This window comes from Chaetomium tenue (genome assembly GCF_020726465.1).
Source record: "Chaetomium tenue strain MPI-SDFR-AT-0079 chromosome Unknown F5144scaffold_2, whole genome shotgun sequence".
NCBI lineage: Eukaryota > Fungi > Ascomycota > Sordariomycetes > Sordariales > Chaetomiaceae > Chaetomium > Chaetomium tenue.
In genome coordinates this window covers 1,630,013-1,655,656 of record NW_027117330.1, presented here as the reverse complement: position 1 = coordinate 1,655,656, position 25,644 = coordinate 1,630,013, and the positions used below count along the sequence as shown (strand labels likewise).

The window sequence follows — 25,644 nt, the reverse complement described above, 5'->3', positions numbered from 1 at the left end:
CAAACCGCTCGTGATCCGGCACAGGAACCGACTCTCATATTACCAGCCTGCTTTGTTCCAGCGCGTTTACCGCCCACTGGTAGCTGCCCAAGAATATCGCGCCGCCAACACTAATCCACATGACCCTCGGCCCGATCCCCGCAAAGAACGGCCTGACCCCGTTCTCCCTTAGTATCGTCCGCACTATGCTCGCCATGCTCTCCCGCTGCGAGCTCAGCATGACCCTCGTCTTGAGCACATCCAACGGCGTCGTCACCGCCGCCGCCACCCCGCCCGATATACTCCCATACAGCGCCGACTCGGCCGCGCTGACCTCCCCCACCACACCAACACCCCCGGCACCCCCCGCAACAACATGAACCGGATGCACACTCACATCCCCAAACAACCCCCTCCCCACCCTGACCTTCCTCTCCCGCCCCCACCCCTTCAGCGCCTCCCACAGCGGAAACTGCAAGATCGTAAACGGCACCTCGCGCATCACGGTAATCCCCCACCCGCGATACAATTCCCGCCACACACCCACCACCCCCACCGCCCCACGCTGCCCCAGAATATGCCGCAGCGACCGCAGCGACGAGCCCCCGTGCTGCCCGGCCTGCGCCCGCTGCTTGACCACCTCGGTCGGCACGCGCACCGCGCAGGCCGCGATCTCGCCGGCGGAGGCGGCGAGCATGTGGATGAGCGCTTGGTTGCCGCCGCCGTGGTGGGAGGAGAAGGTGGGCGAGAAGGCGAGGAAGGATTTGCTCGCTTCGTAGGTGCAGAAGAAGAAGGCGGCGCCGGGGGCGGAGCCGACGACGGCGGACCCCACCCCGCGGTAGATGCCCCGGAAGCCGCCCGAGGCGAAGAAGCCGGCGGAGGATTGCAGGCGGGTTTTGAGCGTGTCGAGCGGGAAGAGGGAGAGGTCGACGGTGGTGCCGGCGAGGGCGCCGGCGAGGAGGGCGGTTTGGAAGGGCGGGGGTGCGGGGGTTGTGGCCATGGTTGTTTTTCTGGTCTATTTTTCTTCTTATTTCTTTGGAACGCGGGGAGGTGGCGCGGTTGGGTCGTGGTGGTTATGGAGGTAGTTGTTTCCGGGTGAGAGGTGTGTGACTAATAGTGGCTTTGTTGAGGAGGAAACGGGTCGGGGATATGGGGTCGTGGTTCGGCTGGGTCGGTGGAAGGTTGGCACGACGGTGGTGGGCCAATAGCTGGCAGGAGGGCTGGGGCTGTTTAGTAACCGCGAATAGCAGTTATGGGGTCATGGTGGTATCGAGATGAGTCGGTATTTGAGTGTGGTGTTGAGGCGTGGTGTTGCGATATTCTGATATTTTTTAGGCCGAGCTGAGCCGCCGATTCCGGCAGGGACCGAAGACTTGTGAGGTCATGGTCAGGGTTTAGGGTCTTGGCTCACTAACTGTTCCCCTGGAGCGGTGCTGAAGCCGCGCCTCAGCCCGGTACATTACTGTACCTTACAGTTGCTCCAGAGACCCACTGAACTTGGCAGTTCTCTTCACTTTTCCCATTCACATCTCATTGATGGTCCTGAAGCTGTCCTGTGATGGAATGACCACGATACCGCCCGTTCTGCACCGCGGCGCGCGGGCAATCACTCCCCATGAGTTCCTCGACGCCCTGGCAGCCACATGCGTCCCGCGCTTTCCACAAGCGCGCTCGCGCGCTCAACGCCCAATTGGTGATTATACCCCTTATGTTCATATTCATCCCCCCATACTCAGGATGTTATGCTAACCTCGCACAGCCCTGGCAATTAGCGGTGGCGTTGATTCCATGGCCCTAGCCTATCTCTGCTCCAAGATCAGACCGACGAACCAGTGGTTCAAGGTTGTTGACCACGCTATCAGCAGCCCGTGCGGTATCATCGTCAACCATGACTTGCGCGAGGGCAGCGCTATCGAGGCCGACAATGTTGCCGTGGCGACTAGGAAGTTGGGCGTGAAGTCGCACGTTGTGAGGATCAGCTGGGACGAGGTATTACCAGAGGGTACTCGCCCCAACGATGTGCCCAACATCGAAACCCTCGCCCGTTACCTCCGCTACCGCCGACTCGGCACGTTCTGCAAAGTTGGACAGATGGCCACCCTCTTCACCGCCCACCACGAGGATGACCAGTACGAAACCGTCATGATGAGACTGCTCTCTGGCCATGGGTACCGCGGACTGCAGGGAATGCGTCCGGCGGTTGACATACCGGAATGTTATGACCTACACGGCGTGTACCAGAGCGGCTTTATTGACGACCAGCGGAGTCGGGACCCCTTCTATAACATTGCCCCGAATGATCGAGAGCGGAAACAACTGAGGAGAGGTCTGAGGAAAGAAGTTGACCCCGCTGTCATCGCTAGGGAGATCGAGGCAGGTTTGACAACTGACCTTGGCATTGCGTACCTGGATGATTACGACGGCATCGCCACGGGTAGCAAGCGTTCCCCTCGCCTGGTACCGTTGGAGTTGGAGGACGGCGGAGTCATGGTTTATCGGCCGCTCCTGAGTTTCAGCAAAGACCGGCTGATCGCCACTTGTCTCGAGAACAAGATCCCCTGGTTTGAGGACCACACCAACGCCGACCGGACGTTAACGATGAGGAATTCTGTCCGGTACATGCGCCAAAACCACAAACTGCCAGTGGCACTGCAGAAACCTTCCATCCTCCGACTCACGGAACGATGCCAAAAACGGGTTGCTTACGAGGAAGCCGAGGCAGAGCGGCTCCTTGAGCGAGTATTAGTCCACGAATTCGTGCCCAACACCGGCACTGCCGTCGTCACTTTCCCGGAACTCTCCTTCCCCTCCCGCCCCCGGCGGTCCTCCACATCACCAGCCGCTCGCCAACGCCGCACCGCCCACTACCAACACATCGCCGCCCTGCTCATCCGGCGCCTCCTCACCATGGTAACGCCCGAACGCGAGCTCAGCCAACCCGCCCAACTCACCCACCTCGTCTCGATGCTCTTCCCCTCCCTCACCGACCCATCCTCCCCCCCACCACCCCCACCCAAGCCCTACGTAATCTGCTCCGTCCTCTTCACCCCCCTCCCCAACCCCGCAACCCCCCCCCCCCGCTGGCTCCTCTCCCGCGCCCCGCACGCCTCCAACCTCCCCCGGCCCCAAACCACCTTCAACCGACGGGTGGGCCGCCCCCCCTCCGCTTGGAAGACAACAGGCTGGTCCGGCACCCGCGCCTTCGATGGTCGCTTCTGGATCCGCCTGCTGCACCGCCTGCCGTGCCGCATCCGCGTCGCCCCCTTTGAGGTTGAGCACTACAAACCTTTTCGGGAGGCACTCGCGGGGGATAGGGAGAGGAAGGAGCTTGCGGCGGTGTTGAGGCGGTACGCGCCGGGGAAGACGAGGTATACACTGCCGGGGATTTATGCGACGGTTGATGTGGCGGGGTTGTTGGGGGGTGGGGGGTGGTGGCCGGGGATGGGTCAGGGTTCGGGTCAGGGCCAGGCTCTAGATCAGGGGCAGGCTCTGAGCGAAGTTAGTGTGGCAGTGACAACCCACGAGACTGAGACGGGCGAGACGGAGGCCGGCGAGACGGACTCTGGCGAGACGGACTCTGGTGAGACGGAGCCTGCCCATCAGACAAAACCGAGAACCCTGAGCGACGTGCACACGGACTGGTGGGACTGGGAGCGGGATCTGAAGAGCAGGGAGCAGCTCCAGCTGCTGGCCTTGCCGACGTTGGGGGTGTGCTTGCCCGGGCTGGATCACTGGTTGAGGTGGGAGGTGAGGTATCGGAAGGTGGACTGCGAGTTGTTGAGACTCAGCAAGCTTGGCGGGCGGAGGATTGGGAGGAGAGAGTTGAGGGAGCGTGTGAGGCGCTCGTATCGGTGGATAAAGCTTGGGAGAGGGACGCGCCCTTCGAGACGACGCTGGAAGGGGGTCGGGGAATCGAGGAGACTCGGCCACTGAATATTCACTGCTTGCGGCGCTGAATGTCTCGTAAATATATACCCTTAATCAGAGGTTCAATTGTATTATGTAAAAATACTGTGACGTGCATGGTCACTCATTCAAGTTATATTCCCTCTCCAGATCGGCCCATCTCCCGTTGCGCATGGGATCCAGTTCCCTCAACTTTCCTAGCCATGTTACTAGGTCCGCTCGCTCACTCGGCGTCGGTTGCCTCTCTTCAAGCTGGGAATAGTAGACTGTGTACTCAAACAACGCCTCGTAAATCAGTTTCACGTCGTCATAGTCCTCTACCAGCTCCTTGATCTCGTCAATCTCCCTCGTCAGATACGCCACTCGGTCCTCGCGCGTGAAGTCGGGTGTCATGGCGGGGTGTTTATCCGGAGCGACAAGGTTGAGGACGAGGAACTGGTGGTAGTACCACAGCGATTGGTCCTCGGGGCCAACGTTGATGGCTTCGCGGATTTGTTGAAGCTCTTTAAGCACCCATGTTAGCCAAGCCATTCCCATCAATCACCAAACATGGGAAGGAGAGAGAAGCTATACCATTATCCAAAAACGCCCGCCTCGCCTTCGCATCCGCGCCCCTCTCATCCAACAGGCGCGGGATCAACCGGCTCCGACTATGCCAAGCCGAAAAGTTGGACAGGTCGGTGCGGATCATCTTGTCGGTGTAGGCGAACTCGGGCTCGACGAGGCTGCGGCCGCCGAGCGCGGCGCTCTCCAGCTGCGCGACCACGTGCCGCCGGTAGCCCCAAGCGTGGAAGTTGCGCCGGTCCTTGCCCAACATCTTCGACGCCAGCAGCAGCTCCTCCTCCCACACCCCGCGCGCGACCGCCGGCCGCAGCCGCGCGATCGCTTGTTGCAGGAGCCATAGTCGGTAGCTCCAGATCCAGTAGCATTTGGGCGATTCGAGGAGGAGGGGGATGGTGAAGGCGAGCTCGGTTTTGAGAACGGAGAGGTCTTGGGTCTCTGCTGCTGCGGCTGCTTCTGTTGCGGCGGCTGTGGCGGCAGATTCATCGGTTTCCGGAGCATCCGGTGTGGTGGTGCTGGCTTCAGCTGTTGTACCACTCCGCCCAGCTTTCGGGGCTGTCGGGGAGCTGGGGGCGGGCTGGGTCGCGGCCGAGGATGACGACGAGTAGTTGGTGGAAGAGGGTGCTGTAGTGGCGGTAGGAGAAGTAGTCGAGGACTCCCTCGAGCATGATGACCCAGCTGATGGTCTTGAGAATGAGCCAGAGATTAGGCAGCGCCTGCGGGCGTTCCATATCGTGTAGTATTCCGGGTTGAGCCGCAGCAATTTGGAGGTGAGTTGGAAGACGGTAGAGCTGTAGTCGCCCTTGGCCGTGAGTGCGCGCACCTGGTCCTCGAGTTCGCGGTACTTGGCGATGCGGTCGAGGTCGCGTTGTCGCTGTTCGTCAGTGCGCACACGCGAGGTGCGGGCTATGCCGTGTTGGGATCCGCCTTGCTGGAAGCGCCCTTGCTATCAGTCAACATCCCGGTAAAACTGTGGAGGAATCAAAAACAAACGACGATTTCTTACGTCGGCCATTATCTTCCACCTGGAGGCAATCTGGGAAGCTTGTCGCAAGGTCGTCGGCGTGTTTTTGTTAGTGGGAGTGACGACTGGGACCTGGTTCGTCAGCAATGGGAAGGTGGGGGTATCGATAGAGACCCTAACCCTTAGTTACCCTGGTTTTGTATCTCACGACATGGCACCTCGTCCGAGCTCTTCCTCCTTTTACTCCTGTTCAACAATCCAGGGCAAACAACACTGCCAGAGAAAGATCATAACTCGAGCGGTTATTGGATATAGACTGAATTTGAGACCTACTTCCTCGATTGGCCGCCCAAAAACCATGCTTGTAACTCTGATTGTCGGCTTAGAGTCGGTTGTGCAAGTAGCGTCCCTACCCTTCGCTCTCCGGACCCCCCCAGGTCGAGCCTGCCATCATTGAACAGAAAGTTATTTCGATTAGGTCACGCCTCCAAGTTCTTGCCTTCCGCTCTCCATCAAACTTCCTCCCGAAAATATGTCATGCTTTGTTGACTACCAACTTCACCTCCAAGTTCTAACTTCCCTATGTTATTCGGCAAACATTGATACGCCCATTGCAAAACCGCCTCAGATCTGGGTTATCCGCCAGGATTGTCTCACCTCATTATAGATACGCTGCCACTCTGAGTACGGTTCTTGCAACCCATCTTGCCATGGTGGACGTCAAGAGACCTCGCTGATCAACCCTTCTCGGACCGAGAAGGTTGGGTTCGGCTTCGCATTCGTTTGTCTCGGCTGCCTTCCCATTTGTTCTCCCCATTTTCTCATTTATTCGTCTTCTCTCATCCCAGGCCACGGTGAGGATCTGGTGGCGCACACTAGGGACTAGCAGCCCTATCAACCAGTCGATCGCTCGCGGACCATGCTACCGACCATTCCCTTCCGCCCCCTGTTCCGCCGTGAGCGCCATGCATTAAGCTCGCCTGACCCGCCAAGTCCATTGGATTCTGGCTATGGCTCTGCCTCCCCAATACCTTGGACACCGAGACCCTCTAAGGAGAATACGCAGCCTGTGGCAGATTTCCAGAACCACTGTGATGGGAACCACTCCGACTCGGACGACCCGTTCCTCACCAGTGACGTTGAGAACTCACTCACAGACTTCCGGTCTGTTTTTCTCACCTCGCCCACAGCTGTTCAAGAAACAGGGCATCTCCGCAGGCGGTCGGCCACGCTTCCGCAACGGGCGCCACGCACCCGTCCAGCCTTGCCAGCTTCGTTTTACTCCCTCCCACGTGCCAGGTTTCCGCAACGGGGTTTTAATAAGGCTTCCCCACGCTATTTCGATCGCTTTATTCCTGGGAGATCTCAGGAAAGAACTACTTCGGAAAGGTTCAGGACTAGCAAACCACCGCAGGAGCTAACGGCAAGCGAGCGGCTTATCCGACATAGCGCAACCACCGAAGATCCCTTTGTCTACCGCCGAAGGGTCGTGACACCCCTAGCGCCCGAATCCCGATCTCGGTCACGCGCCGAAGCTGTTGCGAGCCGGAATGAAGGTCAGCCAAGCCCAGGTGCATACTATGCTGCGTTTGGTGCTGACCTTGCGTAGTGGGCAATGTGCTTGGCCCGCTTGACCAAAATAGTATAGATGGAAACGACGCCCAGGTCGATGTCAGCACAGCCTGGACTGTTGGCCTAGGAGGGACCGCAGTTAACAACGGTCGTGGCCAACTGGTCAGAAGTGGAACCAACGCCCCTCTCTTCCGAACCACTTTCCCAACCGCGAGACCGAGAAGCGAGGAGGAGGTAGAGAAACATAAGGCCCGACTCGCGGCTGCCCTTGGCCTCGACCGGGCGGAGCGTATCCTTGGTGTCAACCGGCCCGTCTACCGTAACGGCCACTGTACAAAGCCAGGGTACTTCCCTTCGCATTGGAGCGGGACAGAGTGGATCAACGATGGACCTATTCCCAAGCCCCAAAAGCCACTCGGAAATCGAGCACTGCCGACTGCTCCATTCAAGTGAGTCTGCAAGCCCTCCTCGGGCCTGGCTGTCAGGGCATGCTGACGCTCACAGGGTACTCGACGCTCCGAATTTGCGAGATGACTTTTACTGCTCCATATTGGCGTACTCTCCAACCTCCCGTACGCTGGCAGTTGGTCTGGGTAACCTCCTTTACGGGTGGTCGGAAACCCGGGGGGTGCAGATGCTCAATGCTGGAATCGATCCCGATTGCTATCTGACCAGCTTGTCATTCTCATCAGCGGAGGGATGCAAATCCATCTTGGCCTTCGGAAGGTCTGACAATACGCTGGGCCTACTGTCGTTATACGACGATCCAGATACATCTGCCCCACGTTCCGCTCCGCGACCCCGGTTTGACGTTATTCAACCCTCCGCCGTTGCTTGTCTAAGCTGGAAGCCGGTGTGCACCATCCGGCCTTCTAGAAGCCGTATTAACCCCGGCATTCCTGTCAAAAACGAGGACCTCCTCGTCGGTGACGAAGCTGGGTTAATCTACTACTACGCCGTTGAGTGGCCAGAGAGATGGGAGGTAGAACGCGACAACTGGCCGGGCGACATGACGTTGTTAGCGCGCATCGTGGTCCACTCACAGCAGATATGTGGACTATCGTGGTCGAAGAACGGAGACGTATTTGGCACAGGAGGGAATGACAACATTTGTTGTCTGTTCGAAACCGCCAAGGTTCTCGAAGCCCACCGGCCAACCCGTCACTCCGACCACGAGGACCAAGTTGGGTCATCAACAGTGGCCCATGCCCACGGGTTGAGTGAGTTATCAGAGGCGGGAACCGAGGTTCAGGTCACGCAAAGCGCTCCTTACCAGTTAGTCACACGCATTGGTCCCGGCGAGGAAAAGCACCGGTGGGTTCACGGTGCCGCGGTCAAGGCTATTGCATTCTGCCCCTGGCAAGGCAGTCTGGTAGCCACCGGCGGGGGCTCCAATGACAAGTGCATCCACTTTTTCCACACCGGGTCCGGCGCCGCACTGGCTTCTATCTCGGTCTCTGCCCAGGTAACCAGCCTTATCTGGTCTACAACTCGACGCGAGATCGCAGCGACGTTCGGTTACGCCCAACCGGACCATCCAGTACGCATCGCCGTGTTTTCTTGGCCAGAGTGCCGCCAAGTGGCTGCCATCCCCTGGGCTGGCGAGCACCGCGCGCTCTATGCCATCCCGTACCCCTGCGGGCCCGACGATGCGAAGCCAGTTGGGAGAGAGGTTCGGGGCGGAAAGAATCGCAAAGGGGTCCAGGACCACAGTCGCACCGCAAAGGAAGGTTGCATTATTGTTGCGTCCAGTGATAAAAGCGTCAAGTTTCACGAGGTTTGGGCGGCAGACAAAAGGGGGACGGCTGGCGTGGCGGGGGTGCTTGGTGGGAGCCCCATCCTAGAGTTCTTGGAGGGGATTGACCGGGAGGGAATGGTGATTCGGTAAGTCGCAGGACGGAAAGGAGTTGGGGAGTTGGTTTTGGGATGCGGCGGGAACGAACGTTGGGGTACAGCGTTGCCTAACCTCGGTTGAGGGTAAGTTGCTATGGCGATGGGGAGAAGGCAGATTCGATGCAATTACATTAATTGAACCGTAGTTTTTATGCTGCGGCGCGCGTCGTGGTTATTGTGAAGTGGTGAGCGGATCACTTGTGCTACCCCCCAACAGCTGAGTGCTTGACCCCTGAATCAGGGGTAATGTAAAGTTCAGAATCATTCCGGCGCCCAAACAAAAAAGAAAGCAGACGTGCATCAGGTACAAACAAAAGTAATGGAGAATGCCCAATAACAGGATTGAACTGTTGACCTTCGCATACCATATACAGGTGGAACCGGTATTAGTACGACGCTCTAACCAGCTGAGCTAATCGGGCTTGTGGATTGATGATACCCTGCGGATGAAGCGTCCATGAGCGGAGACGAGTCTGCCGGACCTCGAGGGATGCTCATAACAGCAACCAAAAATACCCCTAGCTGGTATGGCATTGCATGTCAATGAGTGGGAGGAGAATAAACGTGCGTTGTGCTACTGTGTCGCACCGTGTATCAGAAGACAACTCAAAAGACCGCCAGCTAGCGAGCAGTCATCTACCCGAACACCAAGCCCTCCCTAAACGCCATACCATGAGCGAACCAAGCCATACATAATCATCAAAACGGCCCGCCCAGCCCATGTCGGTATACACAGATATTCGGATTCCCCGCCCGCAGGAGCAGCCCCACCGAGCCCTGCTCCGGCGGCAGCAGCAGTATTCGAACCCCTGACATGGCGCAGCAAAACGAGCCAACCCCCACTCAAGCAAGACCAGCCAGCCAGCCAGCCAGCCACCACTCACTTCAAAATGACAATCAACAACACCAACACAATAATAAGCACCACAATCGCCGTCATCTGCCTCCCCTCGCCACTCTCCGCCGCGCCCCTCGCAATGCGCCCAATCTGCCTGCGCGCCCGGCCCAGCGCATTCGTCTGCCGGTCCATCGCCCGCTCGCTCTCGTCCAGCATCAGCACCTGGTCGTCGAGCTCGTCGCCGATCTGCATGGACAGCTCGCGCTGGCGCGCGATGGACGCGCCCAGCGCGTCCAGCTGCGCGTCCTGCTCGTGCAGCACCTGTTGGTGATAGGCGTGGATTTGCGTGTTGGAGAGGTTTTGCGTGGCGATGTGGTCGCGGTAGCCGGCCGTGTCGTCGTCGGAGAGGGAGGGGCTGTCGCGGTAGGGGAAGAGGGGGTTGTTGTTGGGGTTGTTGGAGCGGGTGGCTTGGGATTCGAGGTCCGTGGAGGGGGAGGAGAAACGGACGGCTTTTTTGGCGGCGGCTGGTTTGGTGTCGGCTGGTGGGGGGGTTGGTGGGGAGGGCTCGGAGTGCGAGGATTGCGCGTGGGCGAAGTCGGCGGCGAGGGAGGGGTCGTTGGGGTGGGTGAGGGTGGAGGTGGTGCCGTTCGAAGCGTAGCCGCCGAATTGGGTGGTGAGGTCGGCGTATTGTTTGCGGAGGGAGGAGAGGGTGTCGTTGAGGGAGGAGGCTTTGCTGGGGGGTTGTTAGAGGGTGGGTAGTTTTGAGAGATGCTGGAAGGGGACGTACGCTTCGTCGCCTGCTTCTTCTAGCCGTAGCTGTTCCTTTTCGAGAGCCTCCAGGCCTTCGCGGAATTGGTCGAGGGAACGTGAAATGTGGCCATCTTGTGAGTCGCGGCGGAGGTTGAGCGTCTTTGCGCGCTGCTGCTCGAGGAGGGACAGTTTGATGTGGTCGGCGAGAAGGAGGAGGGCGTTGGGGTTCGACATGGCGCCGGTTGCGCGAGGCTCGGGTTTGAAGGCGAGCAGTTGAAAATGCGATGCGCAACAAATTGAAATGTCGCTGGCGCCGGAGGTAGCTGCAAAGAGAAGAACTGGGGTCGGCGGAAGCAGCGGATGTCTAGTGAGCGCAAATGGCAACCTGGTACTTCTTCGGTTGGAGTTGATGGCGCCGGTCGGTTACAGTCTCACCCCCGGCTAATACCGTATTACGCATTACGTAGGTAGGCTGTTACGAATAACAAGCAGCTGCCAGAATGCAAGAATCCGTCTGGTCTGTGCACCTGAACCCACCTGGCCCCCAATCCTCCAATCCAACTTGAATCGCGAAACTCCTACAGAATAAGCGTCCATCACCGAGTTGTGGCCATCGCTTTCTTGTAGCCCGTCTTTGTCCATCATTTTGGCCGTTATAAGTCATCGGATACGTCATCGGATATGACCGAGGCAGGCGGAATGGCGCGCGATACGATGATGATCGAACATCCTGCTGGCGACACCGTGCCAGGACAGGAATCGCAGAACTCAACGCCGTTGAACCAGTTGACCGAACACCAACAACAACCCACATCGACTTCTACCACCAGTCCCACATTACCCACCACGGAATCTCCCATCCCAGACATCCCAGCTGCCTTCCCTAAGAAACGCCGCGGCCGCCCCCCTGGTCGCCCAAATGCGACTGTCCGTGATGCAGACTACGAGGATAACGCGTTGGTTCAGGCATGGAACGCAGCCAAAGCAGACCGTGCCTCACCAGCAGTCTCGATTTTCATCCGGGATGCCCTGACAGAACAGTCCCTCGTCCACGACACTCAGCGCAACATCTTCCGCATGCCCAGCCGCGAAACCATCCTTTTCGTGCAAGGCTGGATCACCGCCAAGCACATCGCCTCGCAAAGACCGAGTTACGTCAACGGATTGTTGATTCACTCGCGAGGTCAAGACGCTGCCGTAGCATGCGCCCAGTGCGCTGAGAAACGTTCCAAATATGCCCTAGGCCCCTTCCTGAGCTGTCGTGTGCTCCCGGGAAGTTACCACAACAGCTGTTCGAATTGCAAGTGGTTCGACAACACCTCGAGTTGCTCGCTTTATACCGGCCCGAAGCCGAACCGAAAACGCAAGGCCAAGGAGCAGCTTCCGCCACCGCCAACAGCCGGTGTCGGCCCGGCTTCAGATGGCGACAGGCTCAATGGCAGCTCTCACGTTACCTCGTCTATAGTGGGAGATCAAGAGGGCCCTCCACTTGAACCACAGCCACATCCCCAGGCTCAACTCCAACCCGAGGCGGATATGGCCGCCTCATCCGGTCAACCACAACCTCACGCCGAAATGAGCGGCTCTGAACTCCTCGAAACGCCCAGTCAACCGGACTCCTTGACAGACTCTCACTACGCCCTGCGCAAGCCTGGCCAGGACGAAGACGCCGAGTCAGCGGACGACGGTGATGCAGAGTGCGTACATGCAAATGCCAATGCGGGATTGATTCGGCATGCTAACTGATGCTGCAGCTACGTATCTGTCCAGTTGGCAGCTCAACTGCTGCCAGAGCTCCAGCGCTCGGATCCCTAGATGGGAGAAGGCGGTCGACGCCAGTCACGCTCAGGCCAATATCCCGCCTTCATTCATGCTATCAGTATTTGTATTTTAGATCATCCCATCCGCGGGTCATGGTGAGTGGGGAGCCAGGGTCAGTTGTTTTCTGCTCACGGTCTTCTGTTTTATTATTCCGTGTTAGTCTTTCAAGCGCGTATGCAAGCCTGGTGGCGTCTCCATGTATTATATAGACTGAAATTTCGTCGGGAGCCAAGTGTTAGCTGTTAAATAGGGGTTCGATTCAACCTTTCATAACAAACACGTGTATAGGTAGGTCACAGTACCAACATTACCCCCCCCCCCCCCCCCCCGACAGGGGTGTCAAAGAGTCGAGTTTGATGCAAATCCCAAATGACTATTGAAGGTGGACCGTAACCTGGTCATTAGCTTGAATCTTTGTTGTAAGGGATCCGAACTAGCCTCGACCCCCCCAGCGCCCATGCTACAAAAGCCTTGGGTATCGCCTCGATATTAGTATTCTTTTTGCGATTCCATAACTCGACTTCCCGCTCCTTTTCTCTTCGTCAGCTCCTACACAAGACGTTGTTCAAGATGGACCAACAAACTATGGAGTATTCACTCGACGAAAAAGTGGAAGTCAGTGGCTGGAGCGACGAAGATATTATTGGCACAGTCAAAAGATGGGTAAGCCTATCTAATTGCTGAAACCAACCCAACGGTAAACAAGTTTGCTAAACGTTGTACCAGTACGGATACGGCGACGACGTCACACTGGTATGGGCAGAAAAGATGTCAGACAATTCGAAAGCTGTGGTCCTGGGCTTCCCGGCTCCGACGAAGGGTGGCGTAATGCCTCGTATTACGCTCAGTCTAGCCAAGGGTTCTGTTACACACTACGTTTGGGGCCAGAAATGGCTCTTTGCGGGCCCGGATGAGGCATGCTATGCAGCCTTCGGACAGAATAGCACAAGATGGATCAACGTCTATGTTCCGCCCCAGTAGCCAGTGTCCTCGTGGGGGAGGCAAGGGGGCGATGCTGGACATCGCCAGTGGCTGCCAGGCGGTAGGGAAGGCGTAGGGTGAGCCAACCGAGGCGGCTAGGGTTCTCTTCTTGGAGCTGTTTCCTTGGAAGTTGGGAGCTGGAATTTCAACTGGAGCCCTCGAATTCTTTCGCGTCTGGCACCCTTAATATAAACGTTTTTCGTTTTCAGTCGTTGAATCTCTTCGCTCAGTATATGTTTCTCATGTCAGAGCTCTGTCCGTTGCTTTTCGGGGTCCCTGGGTTATCTGTCCCCTATCCGATGTCTGGTTTCGAAGCTTCAAGTTTCCTCGAGTTGTTTTATATATATTCTTTTATCAATTCTTTTATGTCCCCCTCCGACTATTTTTCACCCACTTTTTGTTTCTTTACCTTCAAGGGCTTTAACCAATCGAATTGGCAACACTGGATGAGACGTGGATCATGTCATGAGCCAGTGATATCAAATGGCCGAGAAAAAGCGAGGTGACCTTCCCCTCTATTTGATGAACCAGAGCTAATGAACTTGCTGGGCAGGTTGGCAGTGCAGTGTGCCACGCATGATGGACACCAATTAATGCGTGCCTAATATGCACACTTTGCACAGCCCTAGGCCCCCTAAATGCAGTGGTGTGACAGAACAGCTGAAAATAAAGCGGGAAAAGAAGTGGCACTTGGCCATCATCCGTCCTTTAGTCCCCGGGTCCTCGCCATCTCTACCTAGGTAGTTCGTTTCGATAGGCGGTCAGGCGGCACTTTCAGGCACCATGGTCAGTGAAGCACATATGCACTCAGGCCTTCCCTGCCCAAGCTGATCATCTGATGGCCCGGACTTGCAGTCTGGTTTAGAAATCCTCGGTGCCGTTACGGCTGTCTTGGGCGAAATCGAGTCGGCCATCGCGCTGGCAGCCCGGTTCCGCACAGCTTACCAGCGCCAGCAGGGGTTGACTCATATCCTCAAACAACATGGACAGATACTCGTCGAGACCCAGCGCATTGTTACCCTCGTCAAGGAAGAAGAAGCGTTGCAGACGGCCGCCGTCACCTCCGAGTTGATCACGGTGGATGCATCCGTCAAAGGCTTGGTCAACCTCCTGACTCGGATCCAGACGAGTGGCCAGCGCAAGAGATCAGGCCGCTTTTCCCAGATTCTCTATCAGCTCGTACACGGGTCGCGGGATGAAGGAGACCTACGCTCGGCTATGGTGAGTCTTGGGCGTGCTAAACACGACCTGGGCCTTTGCATTAGCGTCGCTCACGTTGGTCTGAGCCGGGGTATGCAAGACACGTTGGTTTTGAACACGCGCCTGCTCGAGCGTGTGGATACCGCCGTCCGGTCTGTCGTGGGAGATGACCAGGGACTGGCTATTGGAAAGCTGGCCCGCTCTCGGCCTGTCCAAGGTGAGTATTCGAATCTGGTACCTGTGACCGTGGCCCCGTAGCTAAACCAAGAACACATAGACAACGGCACATTGGTTATCACCGCCGACGACCTCGCGTCCATCGAACCGCCTAGCCGCGCCCGCGGCCGCCGCCCTTCCCCTCTCACTGCGAATGGGGACGAGTCTACGGCTCAACTCATCGTGAGCGAGAACATGACAGCAGACCAGGCGCTCCAGATCAACGGCCCTGTGGGCATGCAGGAGTGGTACTCGGCAAGCCACCTCATCCAGGGCAATAAGGCCTCTGCAAAAAGCGTTCAGATCAACGGAGCGATGTCGCCAGATGCCTTTACAATGCTCCTGCAGGCTAGAGTTTAGCTAGAAACCACCGACATCAGCCCTTGCACCACCAGAAAGCACTTATTAGAACGCCATTCAGTTGAAATGTTACATAGAAAAACTAGGTAGTTGGGTGAGCGGGTTAACATGAAAAGACAACGGCCACAAAAACGATCGGTGAAACGCCCAGCGCCCGTGAACATGGAATTCCGCCCTTCAGTCCAGTCATGTTACCCCCTCCCGAGCGACACCGATACCTAAGTAGCCCCCTTCTTCCATTCACGCCTTGATTCCATTCATGGCCAAAAACATCTTTTGCACGTCATCGGCGGTCCCAAAAACGGGGGCGTTGATCTGCGTGCCGTCGCTGGACTCGTTGAACCTGGACTCGACGACCAAACGGCGCTCCTTGTTCTGGGTGGCAGCGAGGGAGCCATTGATCTGGATCTTCCCGCCCTGAAGAAGCTTATTACCCTCAGCGTGGTGCAGGTCGCCCGGGCGCGCGCGCCTGACGGCATCACGCGCCTGCTCGAGCTCGGTGACGACGTTGCCGACATCGGTCAAGGTGTACCCGGACGGAAAGCTCTTGGTGAGCTTCTTGGCGACGTCCTTGAGCGTGATGATCGCCGCGCCGACCGCCGGCGTGTGCTCTTCGGTCTGCTTCTGGAGGTTGGACAGGAAGAGCCAGACCTTGTCCAGCCGTGCAATGAACGCCTTGACTTTGGCCTCGCGGTTCTGGTAGTCGACGGCGTTGCTGGCAGTGGTGCTCTTCTGCCACTTCGTGATCCAGCCGCGCATGATATTCTTGGCACTGACGATGTACCCCATGGCGCTCTCGGCCTCCTTGGGGATGTCTGTGACGCCCATCTGGGGTGGGAATTTAGCACTGTTCGGAGAGGATAGGGGCTGGGGATGAGGGATCCGAGGGCGTACCTTCGCGAGAGTACTGTGACGATGTCGTGGTTCCTGAAAAGGGTGTGAATGTGGGAATACTAGTTCGTGGCGGGCAACTCTTGGTTCTTGTCCTGAGAAATGGGATAGAGAGAAGGCAAAATGACACAGATGGGCCTCGCCCTCGCTCTTTTATTCTTGATGAAGCCGGCCCATGAGAGCGGCCCATCCCAAACAGCCACCTCGAGGCTCAACAGTTGGGCAGACGCGCCCATCTCCCTCTGTCTAGCTGAAGTCGTGTCGACGCCTGATGTCACCGCCTCCAGAGCCTCAAGGTTCCTCCTGCGCTGGGGGGTCACTGAGGAATTCCGAATCACTGGGGAGGTGGTAGAGTCAGGCCGACTTACAGATTGACGCACAGGTTTGAGAACTCCTCACGCCAATGGCATCCATATGATTTTGGAAGACGGTGTGTGACCAGAACGTTTTGATTTGAGGTGTGGGAAATAAGGCATGCGGCAGGTCCACGGGTCCATGTACACAAACGTGGCGGCACCGTGAACGCTTTGGCGGGGACGGTATTGCCTTGTTTCTGTCGGCTTGTATCAGGCCGAAAAGCCCTCTTGCAACCCATCCAACTATAGCGGCAGCTGTTGTCTCAGCGAGAGAAGAGGCTGAAATATCGGGCGCCATAGATGCCCAACCACTTCCTTGGCAGTTCCCATTTCCAGCCTGCTCAAGTGATCCATTGGGCCATCAAACCCACCCATTAGGCGCATGCTGCGCGTGTAAGAAAGGGTAAATTTGATGCATGCCTTTATTCTCTGGTGGTCGCGCGCCAGGAGATGTTAGCCCCCCACCCCCCCGTCTAGTCCAGACACCCCCCTGGCCCCCGGGTTTCTGACAAGGGCCGCCGCTACACAAGGGGAAGGGAGCGCCCCAATGTGCAGGTTTCTGTTGATGGGGCTACTCCTCCTCGTGCCCGTAATGATCGCTGAGGCCCTGGCGTTTCAAGGTTCGTGATTGATTTGACGAAGCGAGGGCTCTGTTTATAGGGAAACGTGAATCGAGGACCATGGCCACGTGTAAGCAAACTTTGGCCAGTGAGAAAGGAACCGGTTATCATGACTTGACTTTCGACTGAGTATACGACAGAAACTGGAACAGGAGATCTGTCGCCTCCTTCCTCTTTCACAGGTCAGCTTCTCATGTTGTTACTTGTAGCCTTCTTCCCCCCCCCCCCCCCCCCTTCAGTAATGGGATATTATTCTTAAACATACAAAACGTGAAATGACATTTCCACCCTTCCTGTATCTTGCAAAACAACACCCACCAACACACCACTACTGCCTTGGGTGGAAAGATTCAATATGGAACCAGGCGTTTTATCGACCGCCACAAGTAACAAAGCAGCCGGCTCCGCATCTCAGTATAATGCGCCGGTGACCATCTACAATGGCAGTAAGTCATGCCCGCGGCCATCCTATGCACATGGACAGTCAGATGTCTTCATTCCGGCGAACCTTGTTCTGCCCGCCGTACCAGGACCCTGACCATCTCCCTTCTCAGCACCCGGCGGAGCCACGCCTCCTAATCTCGAGAAGAGACGCGAGGAGTTGTTGAGCCGGATGGAGCTGCCGCAGTATGTGGATCCAAAGGACAAAATCCCATACAAGATTAAAAACACGGGCGACTGGTTCCTTTCGAGCGACCACTTTCACGAATGGAGGGACAGCAAGTCCTCGAGGCTGCTTTGGTTGTCAGGAAACGCCGGGTGTGGTAAATCCGTTCTGGTAAAGCACCTCACCGAAAACCTGAGTTCTGGAACTGTTTGCTATTTCTTCTTCGAGGCCGAGCCGGACGGCCAGGGAGGCCTGATCAACGCCCTCCGCCGCATCCTCTTCCAACTTTTCAGCCAGGACAACATCCCACTTCCGAGTAAGAGTCAGGGGCTGCTTAATACAAAGATGACGACGACGCCTTGGCACTTCGAACATCTCTGGCAGCTGCTTCTCCAAACGGCAAAGCAAAGGGGCGTCGGTGAGATCGTGTGTCTCCTCGATGCGGTGGATGAGTGCGAGCCAGAGGAATGGACAGCTCTCTCCGAGGCTTTACAACGGCTTTATGAGTCCAAGGAATGCGAAGCTTTCAACCTCAAGTTTCTCCTAACCAGCAGGCCCTACAATCGGATCCACTCCCGGCTCCGCGATTTATTCAACGACTCGCGCGAGCATGCCGTCCACGTCCGTGGAGAGTGTGACCCCTTACGGAGCAAGATTTCGCACGAGATTGGAATCTTCGTCAACTCGCAGATACAGAGCCACGCGCCGCACCTCGGGCCAGACACGCGACGTCTCCTTCGGGATGCCCTCCTGAGCGGTGCGCAAATGACATACCTGCGAGCCCATCACACGCTCAGCGCCATCAAAAGGGGTTTCAAGGTCAGCCGAGACCACATCGCCGAGGTCGCTTGGCAGCTCCCGGGTGACCTCGCAAGCGCATACAACAAGATCCTCCATAAGAGCGACCATGTTGACAAGGCCAAATGCGTGGTGCAGATTGTGGTGGCAGCTGTCGAGCCGTTGACCGTGGCGGAGGTGGCCTCTGTGTTGGCCGCCATGTCGGAGAACGATTGCTTTGACATTGACTTTGAGAACGACTTTATTATCCGCGAGATCTGCGGACTAGTGACCGTAGTGGACTCGACTGTCCGCTTGATTGATGAGACGGCCGGGGTGCTCCATGCTGAGCACCTCCCCATGTCTGGTGCGCAGCATCGCTGGCACGCGCCGACATGCCATTTCGTCCTGGCTCAGTGCTGTATCCATCATCTACTACAGCCCGAGTTCGAGAAGAACCCGTTGGGGCGAGACGACCCTGTCGAGCCGTATCTTCAAGATCACCCCTTTCTGAACTACGCTGCTCGGCATTGGATGACGCATTTCCGGGCGTCAACTGTCGAGAGGCAAGAGTCTATCGCCAACGCAGTGGTTACACTCTGTAACCCGACCTCGCCACGCTTTCTGACATGGTTCCGCCTCTACTGGGAGAACGAGAATCCAGACAAGGGGAAACTTCCCGAGGGATTCACAGCTCTGACGGCCGCCTCTTATCTTGGACTGCCGCCTTCTTGGATCAGGTCACTCATGCAAAAAGGGGAGAATCCCTTTGTGCGAGACAGGATCTACGGTCGGTCCCCGCTTCACTGGGCCGCTGTGAGGGGTAATACAAAGGTGGTCACGGCGCTGCTGGATGTCGTTCAGACGGCGACTTTGGATAGCAATCCCGATGAGGCACCCCTGACGCTGGCCCGGCTCAACGGCCACGCCTCCACAGTGAAGGCCTTCCTCGAGCGGGGTGACTACTTGACGTTGGTCAACCAAAACAACTGGGCGCCCCCCGATTCACTAGTATTCCGGGACTTTGCCGCCACCGTGCGACTGCTGCTCGACGGGGGCCACGACACGACCTTCAGGAACAGCAAAGGCTGGACGCTCCTGCACGCAGCCGCAAGTTGCAACGACACCGAAACACTGGCCCTGCTCCTAAACCAAGGCATGGACCTGGACGCCACGAGCGTAGACGGATGGACACCGCTCATGACCGCAACCCGCCAGCGGCAGGTTGACGCCGTCAGACTGCTCGTCCAACGGGGCGACCTGGGCAACGACATGGGCGGCCGGGCATTACGCCTCGCCGCACTCTACGGCTACGTCGACGTGCTGCAAGCCATCCTCGACTGCGACCTCTCCACCACCCAAGACCACCGGCTCATCGCGCTCGAAGCCGCCGCCCTCTGCGGGCACCTCCACGCCTTCACCTTCCTCCTGGACCTGCCCACCGAGCCCACCAGCCGCATCCTGGCCGGCCACCGGGCGCTCATCCAAGCCTCGGGCGCGGGCCACGAAGCCATCGTCACCTTCCTCCTCAGCCGGGGCTTCAGCCCCGCCTTCCGCGGCCAGAAGGGCTACACGGCGCTGCTGATGGCGGCGTGGAACGGGCGCGCCTCCATCGTGGGGTGGCTGCTCGGCGCCGGCGCTAGCGTGGAGGCCGGCGACGAGGACGGCAACACGCCGCTGCTGGTGGCGGCGAACGGGGGGCATGAGGGCGTGGTGCGGCTGCTGCTGGCGCATGGTGCTAACGCGTGGCACGCTAATAATTTTGGGCGCACCGCGGCGCAGATGGCTGCCGCGCAGGGCCACCATGCTGTCGCGCAGCGGCTGCAGCAGCAGATGGGGGGGCTGGTCCCGACCCTGCAGAATGCTATTGCGCTGGCCGCAGGCCCGTTGATTGCGGCGTCAAGTATGGGTGGTGGGGGTGGTTGGTGATTACTGCGCGGTGGGATCCTGGGATGGCGTGTAGACAGATCATCGGTGATGTTTCTGGTATGAAGTGCCGAAGTTAGCATAGAGATACACCTTGATTGAAAGTTTAGATAGGTAGTCCAAAACGGCGAGTCGACTACGGCAGGAAAGGCGGGGGTGAGCCAACAGAGGCGGTTCGGAATCTCTCAGGGGTAGGGCCTTCAGTTAACAGCGAGTTCTCGTCCGCGAACATGAATACGAATGACTTAGAGCCGTTGATAATACGCAGGGATCAGCACAAAACGTGAAATGCGTGTAATTTGAGCAATAGTACACGGGCAGCCTTCGTCTTGGACTCGCAGGTGGACAACACTCCATCGTCTAAGAACACTCCACCCCCTCCCTCCCCCAAACAAAAAGAAAAGATAAGCCAAAAGCAAGAACCGAAGAGAAAAGAGAGAAGTCAAGGAAACCGAGCAAAAGAAAACAAAAGAAAAGAAAACAAAAGAAAAGAAAACAAAAGAAAAGAAAACAAAACAAAACAAAAGGCAGAGTATATGGAGAGAACACAGCTTCAAGGCACAAGCTCTCTGTCCTCAAGCAAATCCCATGTCGACTTCGGCTTGCTCATGTCTTGATTCACACCATACCTCCCGCTGTCAGTTTTTCCCGCCACATATTGGCGGGCCAATGGTTCAATTTGGGCCCAGTTGAGGTTGGAAGTTCCAATGGCCTTGCCGTCCTTTCTGATGTTCTCCAGGACGGTGTGGACCCAGGTACGGCAGCGCCAGTTGGGGTCGCCCTGAACGACGGGTGTGTTCTCCAAAATACTGATGAGCCGTTCTTCGTCTTCAATTTTGGCGATCAGGATGCGGGCGAGGAGGGTGGTGGTGGACTGCACATCGATGAGGGGACGGTCCTCGTACACCCAGCCCTGCACGGGGAGGTTCTTGACATGCTGTGAGGTGCAAACGCCTGGACGTCTTGGCGCGCGCGGGCGGGCTGCACACCACTTTTAATTTTTTTGACGGCTGGAAAGGGGGGCGAACGAACTGCAAAATAGAAATGGCTATACCAGTCGCCCTACTAGATGCGCGGACTACCTGTTTATATATTCTGATAGATCTAGCTTGGTAGTATCTAATTCCACTACGCGATTGGTAATGCAGATAATACGCGTTGAGATATTGATAGATATATGTTGAAGATGATGTTGATTGATGGTTTTTGCCAAGAAATTCTGGAAAAAGTTCGAAAAAGTTCGAAAAAAATTGGACACAGAGATAAATCCATCAATATCTCAACGCGCATTATCCGCATCACCGATCGCATAGTAAAATCAGATACTACTAAGTTAGATCTATCAAAATATATAAACAGGTAGTCCGCGCATCTAGTAGGGCGATTGGTATAGCCATTTCTATTTTGCAGTTCGTTTTCCCCTTTCCAGTCGACCTAAAAAATTAAAAGTGGTGTGCAACCCGCGCGCAACGCGCCAAGACGTCCAGGCGTTTGCACCTCACAGTGGTAACGCGTGCCCGGGACCTGTTTCCCTTCTTCAATTTTGGGCCCAACCAGAAAGCCCCAGTGGTACCTATCAAACCGCGTTAGTGGCAAATCCGAGACAGGATGGAAGGAGGGGGTGGGCGAAATACTTTCGTTCCTCGTTTCCAGGAACTCCACTGGGGTACAAGGCAACGTACAGCTGTTTCTTGTTTGAAACCATGATGTGGTGTTGAAAGGAACGGGGAGTCGTGGACAGCTAGTCGTCAGAGCCCGACCCTTTGGCCAAAAGACGCCCAACTCGAATGAGGAGCAAGAAATCAAGAAAAAAGAAATAAGTAAAAGAAAAAAACAAGAAAAAGAAGAGGCAAAGAAAACCAAGCAAAATGATTTAAATAGTTACAGGAAATCGAGTTAATAAAAAATAGACTTTGGGCTTTCCAATGGCTTTCTTTTCGTTCTTCTAGTCGAAGGTTTCGGCGGCACCTCCCCTTGATGTTCGGCTTTTTTTTGGCCACAGAGTGCCCGAGTCTCAAGCAGAAGAGGATGCGGGGTGATCCCTGGTTGAATAAATTGGGCTTGCCACAAGTTGAAGAGGTACCAGTTGCGAAGCAACATTTCTTATAGTTCTTTCCTTTCACCGACATCTTTCACCTTCGCGCCTGCCATCGATTGTGGGCGTTAATGTTGGCCCTCAACGGAGACCAGCTCGGCCGCAGGCATAATACAGTGCTGCGCAACAATCGATGATTTTGTCTTGGCAGGGGCCAGAGCAAGCCAATGGCGGACTCTGAGTTAAACGCGCATCTTATCAATCCCCTAGGCGCCGGCCCATGAAACGAGATGCGGCCAACCCTGTGAAGCCGTTGGGGGTTCAGTCAGTGTCACCTCACCCTATTTTTGTCAACCGGAAGGAGGGGGAGCAGAAACCCAGGCAGTGGTTAATCATGCCTGCGGCCTGCCAAAGGGAATTCAACTTCAACTTGATTAGACCAAGGTTTAGTATTTCTTCAAAAGTCTCCCCACCACCTTTGACGTATCTTCTCCATCTCTAGCTCTTCGGGATAGGGGTCGAGAAATTTCAAGATCAGGTCTTCCCACCCATGCCGGGTATGATGGCCGTACCATGCAGAAGTGTATTCCCAGTAGTGGGGGTACCAGCCAGCAAACTCCCAGTCGATGATACCGGTGACGCGATCGCCCGAGACCATAATGTTGCCGGGATGCAAATCTCCGTGGGTGAGGACTGGTGGCGGCCATGGCCCGTCCTGCTTAGCTACCATTTGTTTGATCTCCTTCCAGTCCTAGTCGTCTTTACGATCTAGGTGCTCTTCTAGCTGAAGTCCCTCGCGGAGCCACAGGTGGAACTCGTTGATTGTTTTGAAGGGCCCGAACCTAGGCAGGGATTGGGGGATGCGACAGTCGCGCAGAGAGCCGCCCACGCAGCTTTGGATCCCTACACCGGGGGGTGGTGGGAGCGACCTTAACTCCCGGAATATTGACTTGAGCTGCGCAAAGATGGCACCGCGTTGGGCGTCCGACAGTGAATCCCAGGCCTCTGCGAGGGTGACGCCTTGGAGTCGCTCCATGACAATGAAAGCTCGGTTTTTGTGGAGGAAAGCACAGTGCACTCGAGGCACTGGGATGGACGTCTTTTCGGCGAGAAATCTTAACGTGGCGGCTTCGGTTAGGTGGGCAAACGGGCCCCTCTTGACGATGAGATGTGGAGAGATGATTGAACAGAGGCCATTGGAGCCGTAGAAGCGATTTGTGGTTTTTAGAGCGAGAAGCGTCAGGAAGCGGTAGATGAATTTATTATTGACGGCCAGGCTTTCGGCTCCGTCGTGTTGGGTGGCACTTTTGTCCCTGTCCCTAAGGAGGTATTTTACTGTCATGGTGAGATTATGCGGTGTAAGTGTCAAGGTCAAGAGGCTGGCTCATGAAGGAGGCACGAAGATTGGAGGGATGGAAGTGAGAAAGTCCGTTGGCGGTTGGCGCGATTGGCTGCAATTAGCTGGGCGCGAGGCCTAAGCGCCCTGAATAAAGGGGCGCCAGCCCACGTGACCTCAGGGGTATGTGAGTCCTGGGTGCTATGTAGAAACTTTTGAGAGCATTCAGTGCCAGGTACACAATGTATAATGTCTATAAGGAGTAAATAATATTATACCCTGCTTAACTCAGTCCTTGTTTCCAAGTTCCAACTCTAACCCTCATGTGTCCCCTAGTACCCCCCAACCCCCAACCCGCAACCCCCAACCCGCAACCCCCAACTCAACCGACTCGCCTCACATCCAACTGATCGCTTCCGCCATGCCAGGTCCAACAATCAAGGGTAGAACACATTAAAATCGTCCACCGGCGCGCCTGCCTGCTTGATGCCACCACCCGGAATGTACACACCGCCACCGATCGTAGCCGCGTACGTGCCGTGCCTCGGAACCTTCATCTTCCCGACCTTCTCCCACGTATCCGTCTTTGTATCGTACGCCTCCACCTGGTCAAACACACCGTCGCTCCCCTCTGCCGGATTCCCCTCACCCCCAAAGACATACACCTTACCGTCCACCGCACCAGCACACACCCCGCCCCTCGGCGTCGGCATGACTCCCCTCTTCGTCACCCACCCCTCCTCCAACCGCCCAAAATCCAGCGCAAACACATCCCCCCGCACATTCACCGGCCCAACCTCCCTCCCCCCCAACACATACATCACCCCGTCCACCACCGCCACCCCCGCATGATCCCTCTTCCCCGGCATCACCCGCACCCCCTCCGGCACATCCACCACCCACTCCCCCGCCCTCACATCAAACACATCCACCGCATCCACACTCTCCTGCACCCCCATCCCCTCCACCAACGGCAACTGCGTCATCCCCCCCGCCAAAACCACCCACCCCCTCTCCTCATCCACCCCCACCGCCGCACTGCCCCTCGCCACCCCCGGCATCGCCGGCAACGCCTCCCAACCCCCACCCTCACCACCATCACCCCCACTCGGATCCCACACCCAACTCCTCCCCGTACCGCGCCACACGCCGTCGGCGGCGTCGTCGTCCAGCCCGCCGAGGAGGTAGATGCGCCCCGCGACGACGGCGGCGTTGGGGTGGTTGAGGGGGACGGGTAGGGGGGCGAGGGGGGACGGGTGCCAGGTGTGGGTGAGGGTGTTGTAGAGTTGGAGGAGCGGGGTGGTGGTGAAGAGGGGGGGGTTGGTGTGGGGGGTGGGGACGATGCCGCCGAGGATGGCGAGGTGGGTGGTGTTGAGGGCGAGGGTGGTGTCTGAAGGGGGGGTTAGTATCTTGAGGTTGGGGGGGAGCGATGCTTTAAGGGGAGAGGGGGAGGATTAATAGGTACTTACGCTCTTGGCGTGGATTCAGGGGGATGGGCGCAAGGGTTTTCCAATGCGGGCGGTGAGGGCCACAGGGTTTGCCGGAGACGAGGGCGCTTTGGAGGGTGGCCAGGAGGCCAATGGCTTGAGTGAACTTCATGGTGGTGGCTGAGAAGTCGAGTGCGGTGTGTAAAGATACTGTTGTGATCGTGATGTTGTCTGGCTGTGGGTGGCTAGATTCATGTTGGTAAAGGTGGCGCCATGATATAGATTATATACTCGTCATAGACTCGTGATATCTATCACATTTCCTTGGTGTTACATTTTGCCTAGATCGATCATTTACCGGATTTGATCTCTGTGTATGATCCGAACCCGTGCGAGCCGGTCGGACGATCTAGTTGGCCGTGGACCATAGCACCGCCTTCTGCTTGTCAGCCTCTGCTCCTCTCTGTTTGGTTTGGTGAGAATTGGCGTTGGCTCGGCGGACAGAATCTCATCCGATCCGGGATTGTTACGCGCATTCCTTAGTCATTCACGACAGCCCGGAGAGCGAGGCAGTGGGTGGGCACGGTCGAATTGACCCGAAGGATCGAGCCCCTTGTGATACCCGGCC

At 56.9% G+C, this 25,644-nt stretch overlaps 12 protein-coding genes and 1 non-coding gene across 13 annotated transcripts; 6 read left to right on the top strand and 7 right to left on the bottom strand.

Moving 5' to 3' along the window:
- Nucleotides 1-34: 34 nt before the first annotated feature.
- F5144DRAFT_626799 (mitochondrial carrier domain-containing protein) lies at nucleotides 35-1,343 on the bottom strand (the record flags this gene model as incomplete). The annotated part of the gene is made up of 1 exon (XM_066792277.1): nucleotides 35-1,343. Exon 1 carries the CDS (start codon nucleotides 977-979, stop codon nucleotides 35-37), a length of 945 nt encoding a protein of 314 aa, XP_066646213.1. The 5' UTR covers nucleotides 980-1,343.
- Nucleotides 1,344-1,468: 125 nt separating this feature from the next.
- On the top strand, nucleotides 1,469-3,934 carry F5144DRAFT_505181 (uncharacterized protein). Its single transcript, XM_066786444.1, has 2 exons — nucleotides 1,469-1,672; nucleotides 1,739-3,934. Exons 1-2 carry the CDS (start codon nucleotides 1,516-1,518, stop codon nucleotides 3,910-3,912), a joined length of 2,331 nt encoding a protein of 776 aa, XP_066646212.1. The 5' UTR covers nucleotides 1,469-1,515; the 3' UTR covers nucleotides 3,913-3,934.
- On the bottom strand, nucleotides 3,935-5,527 carry F5144DRAFT_561206 (uncharacterized protein). Its single transcript, XM_066788244.1, has 3 exons — nucleotides 5,453-5,527; nucleotides 4,459-5,377; nucleotides 3,935-4,388 (listed from the first exon to the last, which is right to left on the bottom strand). Exons 1-3 carry the CDS (start codon nucleotides 5,459-5,461, stop codon nucleotides 4,006-4,008), a joined length of 1,311 nt encoding a protein of 436 aa, XP_066646211.1. The 5' UTR covers nucleotides 5,462-5,527; the 3' UTR covers nucleotides 3,935-4,005.
- A 685-nt stretch (nucleotides 5,528-6,212) lies between these two features.
- F5144DRAFT_105703 (WD40 repeat-like protein) lies at nucleotides 6,213-8,974 on the top strand. Its single transcript, XM_066782104.1, has 3 exons — nucleotides 6,213-6,966; nucleotides 7,020-7,431; nucleotides 7,487-8,974. The coding sequence occupies exons 1-3, from the start codon at nucleotides 6,330-6,332 to the stop codon at nucleotides 8,868-8,870; spliced, it is 2,433 nt and encodes an 810-aa protein (XP_066646210.1). The 5' UTR covers nucleotides 6,213-6,329; the 3' UTR covers nucleotides 8,871-8,974.
- A 228-nt stretch (nucleotides 8,975-9,202) lies between these two features.
- On the bottom strand, nucleotides 9,203-9,297 carry F5144DRAFT_t40. The gene has a single exon. It is a non-coding gene; the product is annotated as a tRNA-Ile (tRNA).
- Nucleotides 9,298-9,499: 202 nt separating this feature from the next.
- On the bottom strand, nucleotides 9,500-10,922 carry F5144DRAFT_105658 (uncharacterized protein). The gene is made up of 2 exons (XM_066782103.1): nucleotides 10,501-10,922; nucleotides 9,500-10,446 (listed from the first exon to the last, which is right to left on the bottom strand). Exons 1-2 carry the CDS (start codon nucleotides 10,695-10,697, stop codon nucleotides 9,756-9,758), a joined length of 888 nt encoding a protein of 295 aa, XP_066646209.1. The 5' UTR covers nucleotides 10,698-10,922; the 3' UTR covers nucleotides 9,500-9,755.
- A 258-nt stretch (nucleotides 10,923-11,180) lies between these two features.
- F5144DRAFT_484452 (uncharacterized protein) lies at nucleotides 11,181-12,357 on the top strand (the record flags this gene model as incomplete). Its single annotated transcript, XM_066785445.1, has 2 exons — nucleotides 11,181-12,160; nucleotides 12,234-12,357. 2 exons carry the CDS (start codon nucleotides 11,181-11,183, stop codon nucleotides 12,355-12,357), a joined length of 1,104 nt encoding a protein of 367 aa, XP_066646208.1.
- A 1,436-nt stretch (nucleotides 12,358-13,793) lies between these two features.
- F5144DRAFT_561199 (uncharacterized protein) lies at nucleotides 13,794-15,176 on the top strand. Its single transcript, XM_066788243.1, has 3 exons — nucleotides 13,794-14,051; nucleotides 14,121-14,682; nucleotides 14,743-15,176. Exons 1-3 carry the CDS (start codon nucleotides 14,049-14,051, stop codon nucleotides 15,039-15,041), a joined length of 864 nt encoding a protein of 287 aa, XP_066646207.1. The 5' UTR covers nucleotides 13,794-14,048; the 3' UTR covers nucleotides 15,042-15,176.
- F5144DRAFT_105649 (uncharacterized protein) lies at nucleotides 15,173-16,284 on the bottom strand. Its single transcript, XM_066782102.1, has 2 exons — nucleotides 15,936-16,284; nucleotides 15,173-15,869 (listed from the first exon to the last, which is right to left on the bottom strand). Exon 2 carries the CDS (start codon nucleotides 15,867-15,869, stop codon nucleotides 15,282-15,284), a length of 588 nt encoding a protein of 195 aa, XP_066646206.1. The 5' UTR covers nucleotides 15,936-16,284; the 3' UTR covers nucleotides 15,173-15,281.
- A 1,237-nt stretch (nucleotides 16,285-17,521) lies between these two features.
- Nucleotides 17,522-18,625, top strand: F5144DRAFT_483119 (uncharacterized protein; the record flags this gene model as incomplete). Its single annotated transcript, XM_066785374.1, has 1 exon — nucleotides 17,522-18,625. A coding segment is annotated over one exon (1,104 nt), but the record flags the coding sequence as incomplete, so codon positions are not given.
- Nucleotides 18,626-19,078: 453 nt separating this feature from the next.
- On the top strand, nucleotides 19,079-20,116 carry F5144DRAFT_505162 (ankyrin repeat-containing domain protein; the record flags this gene model as incomplete). Its single annotated transcript, XM_066786443.1, has 1 exon — nucleotides 19,079-20,116. A coding segment is annotated over exon 1 (666 nt), but the record flags the coding sequence as incomplete, so codon positions are not given.
- A 594-nt stretch (nucleotides 20,117-20,710) lies between these two features.
- On the bottom strand, nucleotides 20,711-22,115 carry F5144DRAFT_526365 (uncharacterized protein). The gene is made up of 3 exons (XM_066786829.1): nucleotides 21,853-22,115; nucleotides 21,716-21,791; nucleotides 20,711-21,155 (listed from the first exon to the last, which is right to left on the bottom strand). The coding sequence occupies exons 1-3, from the start codon at nucleotides 21,921-21,923 to the stop codon at nucleotides 20,772-20,774; spliced, it is 531 nt and encodes a 176-aa protein (XP_066646203.1). The 5' UTR covers nucleotides 21,924-22,115; the 3' UTR covers nucleotides 20,711-20,771.
- A 595-nt stretch (nucleotides 22,116-22,710) lies between these two features.
- On the bottom strand, nucleotides 22,711-25,188 carry F5144DRAFT_590079 (kinase-like domain-containing protein; the record flags this gene model as incomplete). Its single annotated transcript, XM_066790126.1, has 6 exons — nucleotides 22,711-22,976; nucleotides 23,019-23,632; nucleotides 23,990-24,002; nucleotides 24,209-24,386; nucleotides 24,522-24,979; nucleotides 25,059-25,188. 6 exons carry the CDS (start codon nucleotides 25,186-25,188, stop codon nucleotides 22,711-22,713), a joined length of 1,659 nt encoding a protein of 552 aa, XP_066646202.1.
- Between the last annotated feature and the right edge of the window lie 456 nt (nucleotides 25,189-25,644).

Bases quoted from the DNA above. Each gene is read 5' to 3' on its own strand.
- F5144DRAFT_505181 (XM_066786444.1), top strand. From the start codon at position 1,516: ATGGTCCTGAAGCTGTCCTGTGATGGAATGACCACGATACCGCCCGTT. The intron at 1,673-1,738 runs GTGATTATACCC...AACCTCGCACAG, and splicing joins GCGCGCTCAACGCCCAATTG to CCCTGGCAATTAGCGGTGGC.
- F5144DRAFT_526365 (XM_066786829.1), bottom strand. From the start codon at position 21,923: ATGGTTTCAAACAAGAAACAGCTGTACGTTGCCTTGTACCCCAGTGGA. The intron at 21,792-21,852 runs GTATTTCGCCCA...GCGGTTTGATAG, and splicing joins CCTGGAAACGAGGAACGAAA to GTACCACTGGGGCTTTCTGG. The intron at 21,156-21,715 runs GTGCAAACGCCT...TGCACCTCACAG, and splicing joins GCACGCGTTACCACTGTGAG to CATGTCAAGAACCTCCCCGT.
- F5144DRAFT_105649 (XM_066782102.1), bottom strand. From the start codon at position 15,869: ATGGGCGTCACAGACATCCCCAAGGAGGCCGAGAGCGCCATGGGGTAC.
- F5144DRAFT_561206 (XM_066788244.1), bottom strand. The intron at 4,389-4,458 runs GTATAGCTTCTC...GGGTGCTTAAAG, and splicing joins GCGGGCGTTTTTGGATAATG to AGCTTCAACAAATCCGCGAA.
- F5144DRAFT_105703 (XM_066782104.1), top strand. From the start codon at position 6,330: ATGCTACCGACCATTCCCTTCCGCCCCCTGTTCCGCCGTGAGCGCCAT. The intron at 6,967-7,019 runs GTCAGCCAAGCC...GACCTTGCGTAG, and splicing joins TGTTGCGAGCCGGAATGAAG to TGGGCAATGTGCTTGGCCCG. The intron at 7,432-7,486 runs GTGAGTCTGCAA...TGACGCTCACAG, and splicing joins CTGCCGACTGCTCCATTCAA to GGTACTCGACGCTCCGAATT.
- F5144DRAFT_105658 (XM_066782103.1), bottom strand. From the start codon at position 10,697: ATGTCGAACCCCAACGCCCTCCTCCTTCTCGCCGACCACATCAAACTG. The intron at 10,447-10,500 runs GTACGTCCCCTT...ACAACCCCCCAG, and splicing joins GAAGAAGCAGGCGACGAAGC to CAAAGCCTCCTCCCTCAACG.
- F5144DRAFT_561199 (XM_066788243.1), top strand. The intron at 14,683-14,742 runs GTGAGTATTCGA...AAGAACACATAG, and splicing joins CCGCTCTCGGCCTGTCCAAG to ACAACGGCACATTGGTTATC.